At 41.6% G+C, this 17940-nt stretch overlaps 1 protein-coding gene across 1 annotated transcript in view; it reads left to right on the top strand.

Annotated features, from left to right (window-relative positions):
• si:dkey-246i14.3 (ephrin A4) overlaps nt 1-17242 on the top strand; it is a 34576-nt gene extending 17334 nt beyond the window's left edge. The window contains exons 2-5 of the mRNA XM_061050700.1: nt 3008-3306; nt 7904-7972; nt 14272-14298; nt 15290-17242. Of these exons, the coding sequence (XP_060906683.1) occupies nt 3008-3306; nt 7904-7972; nt 14272-14298; nt 15290-15387 (493 nt within the window). The 3' untranslated portion in view covers nt 15388-17242. The remainder of the gene's footprint in view (nt 1-3007; nt 3307-7903; nt 7973-14271; nt 14299-15289) is intronic.
• Nucleotides 17243-17940: the final 698 nt, after the last annotated feature.

Raw genomic sequence — 17940 nt, 5'->3', positions numbered from 1 at the left:
TTTAACATGGACACACATTGGGAGGACAACGGTTATGTTCCATTTTTGAATATTGAATGTGATTTCCTGTAATCATAAAAAAAAGGCTAAATATTAGCCGTTTCAAGTGTTCCATTGAAGAGCGCAGCGTGTTATTTTTGATTCGGCTCCTTGGTGAGATTTTTCTTTATCAACTGCGAGCCTGCACCAGTCCTCAGAAGGGTGTCGCTGATCACCCTCTGGCATGAGGGTTACAACATGTTTTATTCTCCTGAACTACTTTCAAGTCTAAATGTTTGTGTGTTTGTGTGTGTGGGTGTGTGTGTGGGTGTGTGTGTGTGTGTGTGTGTGTGTTGGGGGGTTGCATGTGCATGTGTGTGCCCTCTCCACTCTGCACCAAACCAATCCTCTCCTCCGCTTCCAGAGGATTCTCCTGCTGATAGGCTGCTCCAGCACTCTTCTTCTTTTACACCTACAGCTCTCTGCGGCTCTCCCATGATGCCTCTGTGCTGTCACCACTCTGGGTGCACGGTTGCTGGCAGGAGGGGAGGATGCTGAGTGTAATTAGGGCGTACCCAGGACCAGAGAAAGAGAGGCAAGGGAAGGGAAGAGGAGAGATGACAGTTTGACATCAGTAGAGCGCACCGTCTTTGTAATTGCTGGCGTGCATATGGTGAAGGCCAAGGCGCGTGGAAGAAGGGGGGGGTGGTGGGGGTGCACCCCCTGAATTGGTAGATTTGAGAAGAGTCTGTTATCAAAAAGTGGTGAAAGATGAGAGGGGGAAGGACAATGAGTAGGGATGCAGATTTGGGTTGAGGGGCAGGACAAGACATGAGCTGTGAAGAAGAAGCTTGAGGTGAATGACATGTATGGCAGGGGATGCTGCATGTTGACACAGCACACATCTATTATTATTACACACACCACACACACACTTCCAGCGCTGGTGCACCTAAGCAAACACTTCTGTACTTTGGAGAAGCATCGGAAAGCGCCACAGGTAGTGCCAAGAAACCAGCTGCTGCTGCTGTGTGTGAGAGTGTGTGTGTTACACTGGCTTATGTGATTTTGTGTTCCCTTAACTAGACAATCCAATGCCTTTGTTCGGCTGTAATTAGCAGGCACAGGTAATAGAGCTATCTGACACCCCCCCCCCCCCCACCCCCCCCACACACACACACACACACAAATATATATATACACAAACACACACTCTCTCTCTCTCTCTCTCTCTCTCTCTCTCTCTCGCTTACAAAGACATTCACAGTAGGGATATTGATCAAGGGAGAATGTGTGTGTGTGTGTGTGTGTGTGTGTGTGTGTGTGTGTCCTGAGTGAGCAATCCAGATCGATGGTGTCCTGTCCCGTTGATAGATTGCCAATTCTGCGCGCTAGCTATTGAGCAGGAAGCAGCTTTGGTGAGACCTGCCTCCTGGGCCTCACCTGCTTTTCACACACACACACACACATACACACACACACACACACACACACACACGCACACAAAACACTTCTGCCTTTCTGCTCCATTATCTCACTCAGAGACGTCCGCCATCGCGCCAACATTCTGGTTCAAAGTTAACAGAAAGGCGTGGATGTCTATTTCAGTTTCACTCTCTTTGTCATTTCTCCTCTCACTGCTCCATCCATCTTCAAGCCATCTCAGTCAGCTGCCTCCGTACATGTCTCTCTGTTTAATTTTACCTCTTCTATCTCCTCCTCCTCCTCCTCCTCTCATTTATTCTCTCGTTCCCCTCTCTGTCCACCTACTTAACTTGAGACTACTCGCACTGTCCGGCACCCCCCCCCCCCCCCCCTTCCCTCCCCCTTCCTGTTCCATCCCCATGTTCTCCTTCACTGACTCCCAGCACTCCCTTCTTCCTCTCTCCTCCGCTCTGTCACCCCTCTATAAAGACTCCCACTGACGGACCTGAACCTTCTTGCCCAGCCGCATTCTGCTCATCATTGGGGTTTTTTTTCCCCTCCTTTGCTCCACGTGAAGAAGAGACCAATTAGAGTCCATCTCCTTTCTTTCTCCCAATCTGTTGTTCTTCTCCTCCTCTCAGTGTGTCTGCACTCAGACTCTCTGGGGTCACTAATTAAAACTCTTTACTTTCTTCACTCTTTACTCCACTTTTTTCACCTGTTCACTCAACTTTTCCCTCTGCTTTCTTATTAATTTTTTTTAGTTCCACCTGTCTGCTCCAGCCTGTCTCAATAACCTCGCTTTTCATCAGTCTTCTTCTGTCTTCCACTTCGTTGCCCGCTAATGTCACTCCATCACTCTCACTCCTTCCCTCCATTTGTCACACATTTCTCCCATCATTTATTTCCCTCTACTTTGTCCTATCATTCCGTCATAAATCAAACAGAAGTCCGATGATCGTGCTTTGTCTTACATCTTCCTCTTGTCTTTTCTTCCTCCATATTGGCTTGTTCATGGCTAACTCTTTATACAGCTGCTGACAGGAAGTCAGGATTCGCAGTCTGAAGGAGCATGCATTATGCAAGTCTTCGGTTCTAATGATGCTGTCTTGTCCAGAGTTGTTGGTATGCCTAAAGCCGGTCAACCTTGACTGGAGACGCGGTTGTGCATGCACATGCACGTCTGCTCAAGTCAGCTCATGCCAGTGTATCTGTAGTGTGTAGAGGGAGAGTGAAAAGCAGAGGGAGTCGAGTTTATTTTACACTCAACCCCCCTCGGTGGTCTTAATTAGCGTATGAAGAATAGTCATACTGTCTTAAAAATTGGTTGTTTTATGGTTTGTGTTTTATAAAAACATGTTTTAAACCCTGCAAATCTTTGCTTTACAACCCTGTGTAATTGTTTTGTATAATATTGATGAACTATCCATCTGCTGTAACCATCCGCATTCCTCCAGGCACAAAGGAATTATGGGAAACCTGTCATCTGTCATCTTTCTCTCTCTGTCTGGGATTAATCACCACCTCTCTATCCCCTTTAGTCATGCATCACTTTGTGTAATCGTTACATCAAATATTAATGTGATTGTTGTTTTCCTTCCAGGTTACTGGCAGGAGATCTGTCCGTCCAGGTGAATCTGAATGACTACCTGGACATTTACTGTCCATACTACCCAAACAAGGGGACTGTGGGCAACGGGCAGCCAGAGACGTTGGCCCTCTACCTGGTTGGAGAGGCGTCCTTTCAGGGCTGTGTGGAGACCAGACGGGCCATCAAGCGGTGGGAGTGTAACACCCCATATGCTCCGTTTGGACCAGTTCGCTTCTCTGAGAAGATACAAAGGTTCACGCCCTTCTCGCTGGGGTTTGAGTTTCTACCAGGGCAACACTACTACTACAGCTGTGAGTACAGGATGTGTGCATGTCAGAGTGTGCAGTCATAGTTATTAAGTAGTAATATGAAGTGATAATAAAAACAGAGGTACCGTTTGTCTAGTGGTTCTGTTGCGTGCATGAATTGAGGCTAAACTCGTTCTAGCAGCGGCTGTGGGTTTGAATCCAACCTGGACCCTTTGCTGCTTGCTATCCTCCACTCTCTCCTCCCAACATTTCCTGTCTCTCTTAAGATGTTCTATCTAATAAAGGAAAAAAGGGTGCACAAAAAAAAACCCAGCAGAAACAGTCATCATTATGATAGACTCCTCCTCCTTCAGCTTGCTGCCTATCCTCCCTCACCAAAACATTAGAACACTGAGTTGTGAGAGTGTGCCTGACACAGATAACCTTCTGCTATGTGGGACAATCTGGTTTGTCTCCACAGTTAGGGGTTAAAAAAAAAAGTTGGGAACAAAATGAGCAAGTCCAAAAGTTCAGCTACTATTGCTGTTGAGGTATCATGCATTAGCTAACAACAAAGCCTGTCAAGGTAGCTCTTCTGGGGCTACCTTTGTAAAAAAAAAAAAAAAAAAAAAAAATACCCTGAAAAAAGATAAAGAAAAGTCAAAAATGTCCATTACATTTTCCTATGGATGTTCCGAAAATGACACGTTCCAACTGTTAATTTTGTCCAACCAGTGATCAAATTCCTGAAGCTGTTCTGTTGACTCTAAAAGAACAAGAGTAAACCAGCATTTCTTTAGAATAAAAAAAGCTTGAACTTGAGGATGTTTGGGATTTTTACTTGTCAAATGACTTTAAGCCCTTGAGGAACTGAACTTCCGTTAAAGATGAATGCCTCTGATAGTGTAAATCAAAGTCTGAGTTTTGAAAGGAGCTAAAATTCTGCAAAATCCTACGGTAACCTTAACCGATGGAGTTAAACATCAACAACCAAGATGATTGGAATCATAAGCATTTATTATTGATGAAGTCAATCTCAGATTGATTTTGTGTCGTTTCTAATGTAGAACTAAAATAAATTTAAATAATGTGTTAATATTTTAATTGGCAGAAAATTATTATTTTAAGTGAATAAAGTCAAAGGTGCCAAAAAAGAGAAAATATAAATGTTTAAAGCTCCTGTGAATAACTTTCAATTTGTGTCAATTTTAGTTCCCACTGTAGACAAAGTGGTACCTCTTATTTTTTTGCTTTCGTCCTGTTTCATGTAAACCGGCAAATGTATTCCTTATCAAGAATATGTGCCGTTGAAAAATATTCTGGTTTTTTTTGCGACATGCTGTTTATCTGCAGCCGTTTCAGGCATTAAAATAAACTTTAAAAAATAATCAATCTTTACCCCAATTGGTCTCACTTACTTTTGAAGCTCATAAAGAAACATCTAAATTAATTTCAGTGTTTTTGTAACTGGGTCAAAACTCCTCACAGGAGCTCAGAATGTGCATGGACACCTATGCTGGAGGAAGATGTGCCCAGCGTGCTCTACATTTTTAAGGGAGGGAAAGTTGAGAGCAGCTTCAGCCATTGTATTTTTATGAATCGTCGAGTGTTGGCAAACTGATCATTCCGCTCTCCTGTGCTCTTTTCCCATCTATCATTTACTTCAATCTAGTGGAAGAAGAAAATGGAGGGACATAGACAGAAGATAGCTTAGTGGCTGTTCAATCAGTTAACCTAATTTTTCTCACTTTTTTACCACTATGGAGGGGGCGACTTGAAACAAGGCAGAGAATGAAAGAGTCAAGGGAAAGCACGGTATGAAAGGGGTTACAACAAAGAGACAGAGAGAAGGAGCCACAAATTGTAGGAGGAAGAAATGAAGATCAATACGCAACAGCAAGGAGGGAAAGAAAAGAAGGCAAGTGGAGGGGCAGACGGAGGTAGAGAAGCGTGGAGGAGTGACAGAGAGAGAGAAAGAGCAAAAGATGGACACAGTCTGACAGTACAGGAAGAGGGGAGGGGGGGGTTGATGAGAGGAATCTAGTGAAAGAAAAGGGAGAGCAACAAAAGGGATGGATGAGACGAAGGGAAAGAAAGAATCTTTACATAAATTACTGTTGCAGTCCGAGGGACAATGGAGTATTGTGAGGGCATGAGAGAGTGGTTTTTACACACACGCTAACACACATGTATTTATGTACACACACACACAAACACACACTGGGCTATTGTGGCTGCTCAGGCCCGTTCAGAGAAAAGCAACAATGGGTTCCCCCCTCTTGGTGGAGCCACATCGGGAGCAAGAGCGATTGTGTGTGTTTTGTCCACATCAAAGATAAAGCATAAAGTTGGTCCAAATGTCTGGCCCTGGGGTCTCTGTAGTGAATGAGCCCGCAGCACTGGAGACAGAATAATGGCATTAGAACAGTACAATAGTATTAGGAACACTAATGGCATTAGTTGGCTCAGCTCCTCTTTGCAGCTCCCACAGACTATGATACTGACAGCACACTGTCACTGGGTCTCTGCCCCACTGCTGCTCCATGTGTGGATCCTCACAAACAGGAAACACCTTCACTTCCTCTGAGAGTCAGCTGATCTTAACAGGGAAACATGGAGGGGTTTCCATGATGACCAAAAGAGTTCAACTTTCACGAAAATCATGGAAATCCGTAAGCAATCTTCATTGCTTGACAACACAAAAAAATCGTACATGTTAATGAAACTCAAGAAAGCAAGTTTACAACATATATCGGGCATTCATACAGAGACCAACTGAAATAAAGAAAACAAAAAGCAATCCTGAAAATAAACAAGTTGAAAACAACCAAACAAAAGCCTCTAAGCGACACTAAAAAAGTTAGCTGTCACACCACTATCCTATGTTATGCCAATGTTAGGACTGTACAGGAATTATGGGATAACAATGTTGCAGCTTGTTGAGCTGGGAAAAAACATTTTTCACAGTTTTCAACCTGCGATCTCACTCCATGTTTTCATATTTTGCAGTTTGCAATATAAAAATGATTGAAATTCAGAATATTAAAAAAAACGCAACTCCATTATAAATTGAACAGAAACATGTCGCATTTTGAATGTGTGTTCAGACCAAACAGGTGTCATTTTTTAATTAACTTGATGAAATTAGGGAAAGTCAACGGCATCACACAGTCTCAAGGAGGAACGCAAATGACATCACTGATGTGAAAGTGTGACATTTCCATCTTTTGGGTATTTGTTAGTTTAAAAAACTTAAACCTGACGCAATCTCAAAAGCCAATCGGCATTTAAATGAACCTGAATTCCTTGGATGATTTTGTGGTCTATGTTTATGGGTCTTCAACTGTGCATCTTTTCTCTATGCAAATATAGAAATATTTCCATTGTTGTATCTCCTTTCGGAATTGGCTTGGGTTCTTAATTCACAGCATGCATCTCCAAAAAAAAATGTTTGTTATTGTAGTGTGGTTTTTAATTTTTTTTAAAATGTAATCATTACATTTTTAAAGCGTGTCGGATATGCAAATTTGAAAAAGAATTACTGTACAAAATAAGTCTGGTACATCACTGAAAAGTCTGTGTATGATCAATGGAGGTTTCAAGTTGAAGCATCATAGTTGTGTTAAAATTAAATTGGGCCATGATTGTCTTCCCATTAGGTATGATGTTACTTCATCTTTCTAGTACCTCCTTGACCACACAGACATCCCTATTCTGCTCAGCGAAGGCCAAACATCCAAAAAGGCTTTAATGAAAAAATAGAAAACGATTAAATAAAGTGAGAATTGTGTTTGAGTTGCTGTCATCCGAGATCCAAAACAGCCAGTGAGTTGACCTTGGGTAAGACTTGATATGTTGGTTTCTGTGCGTCTGATTTGTGGAGTTTCTTTATTTGCTAGTGAGTTTCATGTTTAGGTGAAATGACCTCTAAGTTATTTTGTGTTCATTTATTCTTATGTATCTCCAAATCTGACATGTATTGCCAAACTTTGAAGATATTTCCCTTATTTTTTTATGTTTTGTCCTTCTGCGATGAGCCCTCTCAGCACCCGTAGATTGTACCTTATCACAACACCCTGGCACTGTTATTCTCTTCTATTCAGATGAAATCATAGATACAAAGTGAGACAGACCGGCTACGATCATGCACTCAGCTTGAGTGGAGGGCCCCTGTTGAGTAAGCAGCTGTTTGTGAATAATTCTAATATAAAGCCTTTAAACTGCAGTTTCCGGGCAGATTTGTTTTATTAAAGCAATACTGCGCTGACAGGTAATACAGCCGATGTTTGCCTGTTTTCCCATGTGAGCCGTGATCAGTATTGATATCAGAGCAGCTGCAGACTTTTATGGCTGCACTCTCCATTTTGTGTTTTATTGTTTTTATTTAGTTGTGCAGATAAGTGTGATATATGTCAGTACCTGTGACACAGGGATATGATGTCATTCTTTACACTCATACCATGTATTGCATGAGGCAATGAGGTGATACAACAAGAAAACAGCCGCTGTCCTCGTCATAAAAGTTCTTCAAAAGTAACGAGAGAGTCCTCAAAAAGTAGATTAGATGGAAGATTTCATTCAGTTGATGCAAATGTCTCTTTTATTTGACAAGTTGGCATTTTGCAGACTTTTTAAACCTTTCTCTTTTTGTTCTTTCCAGCTCTGCCCACAGATGAAGGCCCTCCTCTGCCATGTATGAAGTTACGTGTCACTGTGTGCTGCGAGCCTAGTGAGTACACTCATCTTTTCATCTGTTCTTCCTTTCATGCTTCCCCTCTTTTTCACACTGAGACACTCCTCTCTCTGCCTCTCTCATCTCTACTATCAAGGCCATGTAGCATGATGTTTAGGCTGCTTTCATCCTCACTATTATTCCCTCTGTTTTCGTCTCTTCTTTTTGAACTACTCGCTGCATTAACCTTCTACTTTTCTCAATGAAATCAATTTTATCTCTTCTCTGTGGTTGCATTATCTAAAGCCTTGTGAAATTAGATTTACTATCTAACTACCTACTGTAGCACAGTAGCCATTTTCCTCTGACATAACAATCAGGGCGTATCGCTCCAAAGCCGCAACATAGTTGTGCTGCTATATTCCAGTTTGTAAGTAATAAAGGGATCCTGAAAATGAATATCATTTCACCACTTCTAGTTAAATAAGCATCAGAAAAGACACTGATACTGGACACTTGGGGAGGAATTGTGTCCATATTTTAAGGAAAAACAACATATTTGTTAAGCACTACCTTTGTTCCACAGCTAATGCTAGCAGTCAATCACTTCCCAGAATTCACAGTGTTAGCTAACATTACCTTAGCAATTAAGTATGTTAACTTGTCATTTGTTACTTGTCATTTTAAGCTAAAATAATGTTAGCTCAGAATCTATCCCTTTCCTTGTGTAGTCTGTAAAACTGCCAAAATCGCTTTTTTCCACTTCCAAGCTAACGCTAACACTTGTCTATGGTGGTTGTACATTAGCTTCTTCTTTTTTTTTTACCGTAGCTAATGGGTTATCTATTGCGTTGTATTATCTTGTAATATGACTCTCTTCTCTTTACATATCTTTAATAGGTGTACTGTTAGCAATGTTCTCAATCTTTTCCACTAACAACCTTGAACACATCAGTACTACAATATTACGTTATTTGAGCTTTCAACCCTGAGCGAGGAAAAGGCCTCTGTATGAATAGGGTCAAATGGTTTTAGGTTATTTGAAGGACAAGTTCCCCCTAAAGTACACCTCTTGCCCTCCATCATCCCTCCCTCAATTCTCTATTCTCATTTTGTAGCCTCCTTGTCTCCCTCATTCTCCCACTCTCCATCTCCCTGTCCCACTGTGAAATTCCCAGCGTTGATCTAATCCAGAGTGCGCCTGGAGTAATGTTAGTCTTCCAGTCCAGTGAGCTGCCCATTCCGGTTGGGAATGTTGCCCAGTCACTGTGGGAATCCCTGTACAGTTGTTAGTGTGTGTGTGTGTGTCTGGTGTGTGTGTGTGTGTGTGTGTGCAATTCTACATCTTTGACCGTTTTTGTCCGTGTCTTTGCACTGTGTGTTTTTGTGCGTTTATGCATGAGTCTATGGACCTTTCTGGAGATTGCATTTATACGTGTGTGTTCGTGTGACCTCATGTGCGTGTCTGAGACGTCTGTCCCAGTTCCCATCCCAGTGCTATCTGCAGGGGGGCTTGTCATGCCATCCCAGGCTGAACGAACAGACACAGAAAAACTGGTCGTGAGGATGTGTGTGTGAGACCCATTCATTAAATTCCTTCATGTTTTCTAACAAACACCGTCCGTCATAGCTTCCTTGATTCAATTTATGTGGAGAGAAAATATATTTTTTTAAATGGAGCCAAAAAAAAGTGCCCCATCCGTCTCAAATGAATTCCTAAATGCCATCTCTGTTCCGGCCCGAGACGGAGACTAATTTGCTGCACTATTACCACAGTGAAGGCTGATGACTTTTTTTATATGTTAATTATCCTGCTGTCATTAATTAGAAAAACCGCAGATAGTTGCTCAGTGAGGAAATGCAAATGTCATCTTGACCTTCCGACAGAATTCCCCGATCAGCCCGTCCAAGCCAGAAATGATCAGAATATCTGAAATCACCTGGATCATCTTAGACTGTAGACACACACACACACACACACACACACACACACACACACACACACACACACACACACACACACACACACACACACTTATCTTTACTGTTAAAGCCCATTACCTCACATAAGCAACTCTTCTACCTACAAAGCACACATCTTTAGATCTACTGGCACCTTTTCTTGTGTTTTTTTTTAATCTCCCTCTCATCCTGTTCTTTAACCAAAACTAATCCCGACTAAATTTGAGGATCTCCCTGTCCATGTCTCCCCCCCCCACCCCACCCAACCTCCACTACTGTTTTTTCTCTCTTCCTTTTTTAGTCTTCTGTCATTCTTGAAGTGGCACTAATCCTCCCCTTCTCTCTGTCTCCTCAGCTCTCTCCTCCCTTCCTCATTTTTTATGATCTTTCGCTACTGGAGCAAAACTAATCTAGGTGCCATCCACGGCACTACTCCCACTCCTCCTCCTCCTCCTCCTCCTCCTCCTCCTCCCCCTGACTCCTCCACCTTCCCTGTGTCTTCTCTGTCTCCTTTCGTTGCATCTCCATATCTACAATATCGTTTATTCACCTCTCTCCTGTGTTTTTCCGCTCCATCTCTGTCTTGCGCATGCTGTGCAGCGAGTGCGTTGCGATGAGGATACATGAGGCCGTAGAGAGGGAATGAGATGGATGAGGTGAGGGAGGAGATGAAGGAGAGTTGGAGGGTCTTCCTCTCTCTCTCGCTCTCTCTCGCTCTCTCTCTCTTTGGCTGTCCATTAGTGGCGGTTTACCACAGCTGTTGTTGTGTTGTTCCCTGTGGTAACACCTCACATACTCTTTAGTTCCTTCCTGCTCAGGTTGCCTTTTATCTGACAGGTAGCATGGCAGCAGGGCCAGTGTGTATGAGTTTGTGTGTATGAGTTTGTTGTGTGTGGCCGTAGGTGATGGCAGCCTCTCTTGTCCTTCAGCTGCATCTCCTCTCGTGTCTCCACTTCGAAACATGTACCTCCCGCCCCAAACTTTTTTTTTTTTTTGTCCCCACAGAAGAAGCCCATGTGATTAAAGGTCGCTCCATGAGGGGATGCCCCTGTTGTAGCTTTTTAAATTAATTACCAGCACGCACACACCTTTGTCACACTGGTCTGTGACAGTGAGAGGGTCCGTCAGGTACGCTGTCATTGCTCCAAGGTCAGCCACAACTAGCCAGTCCCTCGGTCTCCTCTCCAGGGCGTGAAAATGTGTGTGTTCATCACCTTAATTTAACACAAGATCACAATAAAACTCATCTGTACCAGCAGCTCCAAATGACATCTTGTTTGTGAATCTTTCGCTCCGACTTTGCATGTTTCTGCATCCTGGTTGTAACTTAGAGCATGGTAAAGGCTGTTTTGGTTTCTACTAGGTTCTGGTTCTCTTTTATGATTTGATGTGTATTTGAACGCACCACTGTCAAGATCCACGCCAGAGACAGAGCTTAGCAGAAAGGTGTTGCATCAGAAAACAAGGCTCTGAATTGGCATCAGTAGACGGATGACACATGAAATCTCCGACGCCCTGCCTGCAGCCCTCGGTGCATCTTTCACCGTCTCGCTTCGCCTCTCACTCCATACTTACCTTTCTTTTTTGTTTTGTTTTGTGGCTGCAACTTCTCCCTAAAAAAAAAAACTCCTCCTGTTGTGTTTATCTCTCTTGTTCTCCTTGTTGCTCTGCCTCTCCGCCATTTCTCTTTTGCAGCCGTCCCACTGTGAGAAACCATTACAGACCGACTCCTCTCTCTCTCTCTCTCTTTCTCTAATTGATTCTTCTCCTCTCTTCGTCTCCCCTTCCCTCCTTTCTGTCGTTCTCCTGCTGTGAGCAGTCCATTGCATTCATTTCAGTTTGCAGAGCTTCACCATTTCCCCAGTTTCTCTTTTTTTTTTCCTGCGATTTTCTTTCTTTTTCTTTCCTTTTTTTTTTGTTGAAATTTCTTACATCGCTGCTCTCTACCCCACCCCACCCCACCCCACCCCACCACTACACCACCCTCTCCCAAATACCTTTGTACCCTCTGAACTCGAGACACACAAGGATAGAACTCAAAAACAGGCACACACACATTTCGCTTTCCAAAAACCGAGCGCCATCCGATACCGAACTAAACACCACAAATCTGACTTTAACCGCTTTCGGCAAATAATTTGTTCGCTTGATTTTAAGTGCAAATTCTGTTGAACTTTTTATTTGAATGCTAAAACTCACAGGTTTGTTTAGCGTTAGCTCCTGAATGTGTAAAATGGCGGCATGAGTGGAGAGGTGGGATGGTGGAACAGTGTCAGCCTCTGCAGTGGGGCGTTCTTCTGACTGGAAAGGCACACACACACACACACACACACACACACACACACACACACATTCACACTCACACACACTCTCACACATTTAGCCATAGTTGTGCATGTACAGTCATACATGCTGCATGTCTCTGGCTGCAGTGCAGAGACAGAACTGTATTTTTTTTTTTTTTCTTTTTTACATTCACACCACCATGGACGCCATTTTGTGGCGGAGCTCACCATGACCAAAAATTATGATGCTGCCACAATCTGGTGACCTCAATGTTCAGGTTTTTTTTTCTTTTTTTTTCTTTTTTGCACGAATGGCTTTTTAAAAGGAGATCAAAACACACAAATCACTCAGTCGGGTAAACACGAGGCATTTAACGAGGGCGCATTTAAGTTTCCCGGGGCCGCGTCGTGTTACAGAAATACTTCTTGATACTGTTAATTAAAACGTTTATCATCTACCAAAGTGATAAATAAGTCTGATTCAGGTTTTTATTTGTAAATGTCATGTATTTTTATGAGGAAAAACTAAATAAAGGAATAATTGAAAGTGATATAATCTGGATTTCTTTAACATATGTTTTTTTAATCTTTATTAAATCATTTTGTTGTTATTTTAATTAAGTTAAACGGCTGAATTGAAAACATTGTATACCTTTTTTCGTTTTTTAGCTTTTTTTTTAGCTTGAAAGGACGGCAGATTATTAAAAAAATATTCTTTGGTCATGAAATTGTCTTAAACGTGGGCTGAAAAACACAAATCCAACATTCTTCAATTAAGAAACTCTTTTTCAAATAAACGCAGCATGACGTTTCCTGCTCTTTTGTGCACATATGTGGAACTATTTTGAACACAAGTACGAGTATTTTTCTGTTTGCTTTGATTTTTTTTTTTTGCCCCCAAACAATGAGGGTAACATCCTCACAGACTCACACAGGCATGCACAGCAGCTCATTGAGAGGCCTGGGCCCAGCATGCTATTTAATGCTTCGTTAACCTCTCGATGGTCGTTAGTTGTACATATCCTGGGAGTAATTTGGTCTGTCTGTCAGGGCGACACGTTGCAGCGCAGGACCTGTAGGTACAAGATGGATCTTACAGGCAAACACTGTGTTTCCACGCTAAGCCTTCATTTGATAAATCCTTTCCCCCCTCTGCTGTGTGAGCCTGCAACAGATGAGCACAGAGTGTCCCATTTCCTCTCCCGTAATCTCAGTCAATCGCTGCGGGATGTGGATAGGTGGTAGTTTTCCTGCAGACATCAACACACACTTTGTCTTAATGTGTGCGTGTGTGCAAGCTTGTGTATGTGTGGGAGTCTTTGGGGTTGTGTCAGGGTGGGTTCAAGGCCCTAAACTGATTTAATAACCGGTACAAACGTACCTTTTTTTTTTCTGAGGGGTTTTAACCGTTTCCGCTTTAAAGCTTCGCTACCTTTTTCCACATCTCATCACCCCCTCCCCTATCCCTCCATCCTGCAGTCCCTCCATCCTTCCCTCCATTATTTCCTTTTAGTCCGCCCCCTGCTGAGAAAGTGACGCCCAGACACAAACACCCCCCTATTCCGTCTCTTTCTCTTTCCCTCCCTGTTTCTCTCTGTCTGACCTTGTTTCAATCTTTCCAACCTTCTTTTTCTTTCCGCCAAACTTTCTCACTCGAGTCTCCGCTGCCTTTCCTTTCATCTTCTGTCCACTTCTTGGTTTCGCTCTGTCGTTTTGAATTTTCTCCCGTGTTTTCCCCCTTCTTTTTCATTTCCTGTATCCCCTCTGTATAATCTCGATCATTCTTACCCCTCCTAATTTCCATAACACTATCTTTTCCTGTTGCTGTGCTTCTCAAGCTCTTTTTTTTTTTTTTTCACCGACCTTTAAGAGAATTTGCATAGGGGACATATTTAGGGTTGCACAGCCAGTCAGTACTCATTTTTCATGGCGTTAGGCTTTGAGTAATGGTTAATACCTCCCCGTGGTCATTTGTCTGTTTCTGGCTTCTTTTGTTCCACAGAGCAGCAGCTTTATGAGAAAGTTAAGCATGCAGAAATGACTAATCAGCAACTTGTTTCTTTGCCTCAACTTTATCTAAGTCATGCTTTCTTTTCTTTCTTTTTGCAGCATCGGAGGGTTCAAAACAAATACAAGGTGAGATGAAGCATTATAAACCCATTTTTTTTCTAAGGAAACATTTTTGGCTTACATAAATACAGAAGTATATGCAACATTCTGTTTGTGTGTATGTAAAGTAAAAGTTCAAATGTGGCTTAAAAAGAAAGTTAGTGGACCAAAAACATGAAAAATGAGAGATGAGAGAACACATGAAGGTAATTCGACTAATTAGTTTGAGAAAGTGGTCGAATGAATAATGCTTGTGGACAGAGTGATACATCGAAAAATCGTAATCGATGTGATGTGAAAATACCCTTACTTTCTTGGAAACTTTTTCTGCAAGAATTTGGAACTTGTAAAATGTTAAATCCCTGCAGGAATTGAAGCTGGTATGTAAAGTTCTACTACAACTACACCCACAATTCTGACACCTCGAAAAACTCTGAAGATTCAATTCAATAAATACATTTTTTTCATTTATATAGCCTCAATGAAGAATCAAAAAAGAAACGCGCATCCCTAAGTGGGTGCTGGATCCAAAAACACGATTAGGTAAAAAGAAGCAATCAAGATCCACACAGCAAGGAGCTCCCAAGGGTTTATTTTAAGTAGTTTAAGTGACGTTTCGAGCCAACATGCTCCTCCTCAGACTTAAGTTTTTATTTATATAGCCTAAAATCCCAACAGGATTGATATCTCATGGTCAGAGATGGACTCAACTTAAAGCACCATGAGTGAACATGGTGACAAAAGTGACCAGAAAAATGTACTTTTGAGAGGCAGAAACTAAGAACAGAACCAGACTGGACAGCTATCTGTTAGGGTAGCGGTAGGGGTAGGGGTAGGGTTAGGGTTAGAAAATGGCGACTTTGAGGATTCAGGATTTTTTATTTGAAATAGAAAGTGCAGATCCAAAACTATATAAAAAAGTGGCCTGGATCAAAAGTCACAAGATTGTGAACATACAGTACTTTAGTGTATCTGATACATAATATTTCATTCACAAAGTTTTCTTTCTCTTGTTCAGAGACCGCACCTCCAAGAAGCGCCTGCTCACTGAAGACCGCTTCACCTCCACTCCTCCTCCTCCTCCTCCTCCTCCTCCTCCTGCTGATCACCTCATGATCTGGACCTTCCTCACCACTGCTGACCTCACCCCTGTCCTCCATCTGATTGGGAGACACTACAGAGTACCTGATGCAATCTACGCTCAGACAGTGACTGGCATGAAGCGATCAATGCTAAGCTATAGCTAATGACAGACATCATCAGCTTCCTGTGGCTGTGTGGCTGTGAAATTCCACCAAGAATCAGGTTTTTGTTTTTGTTTTTACCAGAACTGGACCATAGTGACTCAGGGACTGACATGTCGAATCACAGTGATTCATTCCTTGTTATTTTCCTCTCCCAAATGTTGTGTAAGTAGTAGAGAAGAATATTACACATGAGGTGGAGCTAGTCATAAGACTCATATCTGGGTCTGATGCCAGAAGAACAAAACAAAGAGCCTTTCAGGACAAACTTCTCTCTCTCTTTTTTTCATCATTTTACATTTAATTTTCTTGTATTTTCTTCTTTTAAACACCAGTCTCCTGTTTTTCAAGTGGCCAAATATCACATGCTGCTGTACTGATTGGCTCAGGTTGGCGGTCAATCTATTATTTGTGACTTACATTTAGGACTTTTTAAAAAAATATCTCTTAAAGATACATTTATTAATCTTAGCCTTTTGTAAGATTTAAGATTTTGGCATTTGGGAGGAAATATTTGAACATTCTGGAAAAGTCCAGCAGGGATGCTGCGCCCCCTACTGGGATTGAACTGGTTGAACTGGAGTTGGACTGGGTTGTGAACTGGACACTAGATTCTGGTGCTGTGTGGTAACTGTATGGACCTTCGGCTGTGTGTGTGGACCCCCCTGTTGTTCTGCCTTCCCTCTCCTCATTCTGCTTGAGACTAAAGCACAGAGCAGAGGGGGGTTATGGGTAACCGGAGAGCATGAGCTCGTCTCGCCCCACTGTACACATTGCGGACCACTGAGGAGGCTGGACTGGTGGATGCTCATGTTGAAAAACAACAGATGTGTAAAAATGCACACAGGCTTTGAGTTTACTTTTTATTGTTAGTGATGTTTTCTTCTTTCTTTCTTCTGTTTAGTTTTTTTTTTACGCAGCATCATTAATTTGAGGTTTAACTTGGTAAATAAATCGTGCAAAATTAGTTAATTACATGACTCAGTGTTTTAGTGAGAGGTGATCTCTGATATTAAAGTGAAAAACAGTCAGTCAAAAATCGTTTTTTGCTGCACAAACTTTGGTTTATATTCTACATTCATGTGTTTTGTTTTATTCACAGTACGCTTTGCTGCAATGTAGTTACACGTGTGAAATCATTGAAGGTAGAATTAATTTCATTTTCTCAGAATTTACTCTAGATGAATTAATTATTAATTGAATTAAATAAAAAAATATATTGATTATATTCCAGATTTTCAAAATAAAATTAGAGAATGCGTCTATCTTTCATTGAAATTAGAATTATAACAAGATTATATTAAAAATAAAATAGATAATTATCTCCTCAAATTATTTTTGTGAAAATCTTTAACTCCAATGCACAAATTAACTTAATGAAAAACTACATTGTGAGCACTTAATATATATATTTTTCTGAACGAAATGTGTTTGTCGTGCTATAAAAACACACACACTAGTCGTGCTGTCATTTTTTTCATTGTTGTTTTCGTAAATCAGTATGAAAAATAATGTTTGAATATTTGTGAAAGAATATTAGTGTTGTAGAATTTTACAGACCAGTGCATCTAGCTTTTTGTTTTTGATTTCTTTACGTGTGTGTGTGTGTGTTTTCTGCTTTCACATTTTAGTGAAGAATGTCGCTTCTTCTGTGAAGAGCCAACTGCAATCTGAGCCTTTTCTTTTTTACACGGCGAGACAACAAAATAAATATGATTTCATTTAAATGTGTTGAGTCGATCCTCATTAAACTCTTTACCAGAAAATATCAATAAAGTAACCGCATGCCTCAATGATGACACACACACACACACACACACACACATGACTATATTTGCAGAACACACACATGCACTAAAAAACACAGGAGCATGAAGATAAGGAGACTTGAGGGACTTAAAGTGACCTTGCGGTGTAAGAAGCCAATGTAATGTGAGTGACCTGCTGGGATATTGAGTTTTTATCTCTGGTCCTGATAACACTCAGATAACCAATAGACTCCCTGTGCAGTAGAAATAGACCCTGAAGCATTATTGCCAATACATTGACCCTGCAGTAGTGACTGTATTTATTTTCAGTAAATGCAGAGCAAGGGGGCATGGTTTTTATTTGACATATAGCAGCCTAGTATACATCTAAATAAGCTGCAAATGCATTTCCACCTCTGTAGGCTGTGGTGTAGAGCCTCTTGTGATGCTAGGAAGGCAATTTCCTGGATAATGGGGCTAATGCTCCTATTTCATGCTTTATGATCCTTTCTGATGACATGTTTGTCACTGTGGAGGCATGTTATGAACTGCCTTTGATTTTGACCTTCATGTAGAAATACCCTTAGCCTGTATTTTCATTCAGTTGCTGTTGTGAGTGATGAAGTAAGCATACTCGAATCAGCGGAGAGATGGGACACTTTTAGCCCGCTGTAAAT

The sequence above is a fragment of the Labrus mixtus genome, chromosome 11 (assembly GCF_963584025.1).
Source record: "Labrus mixtus chromosome 11, fLabMix1.1, whole genome shotgun sequence".
In the NCBI taxonomy this organism is placed as follows: Eukaryota; Metazoa; Chordata; class Actinopteri; order Labriformes; family Labridae; genus Labrus; species Labrus mixtus.
The sequence above is the reverse complement of the archived record's forward strand: the minus strand, read 5'-3'. Positions and strand labels throughout refer to the sequence as shown.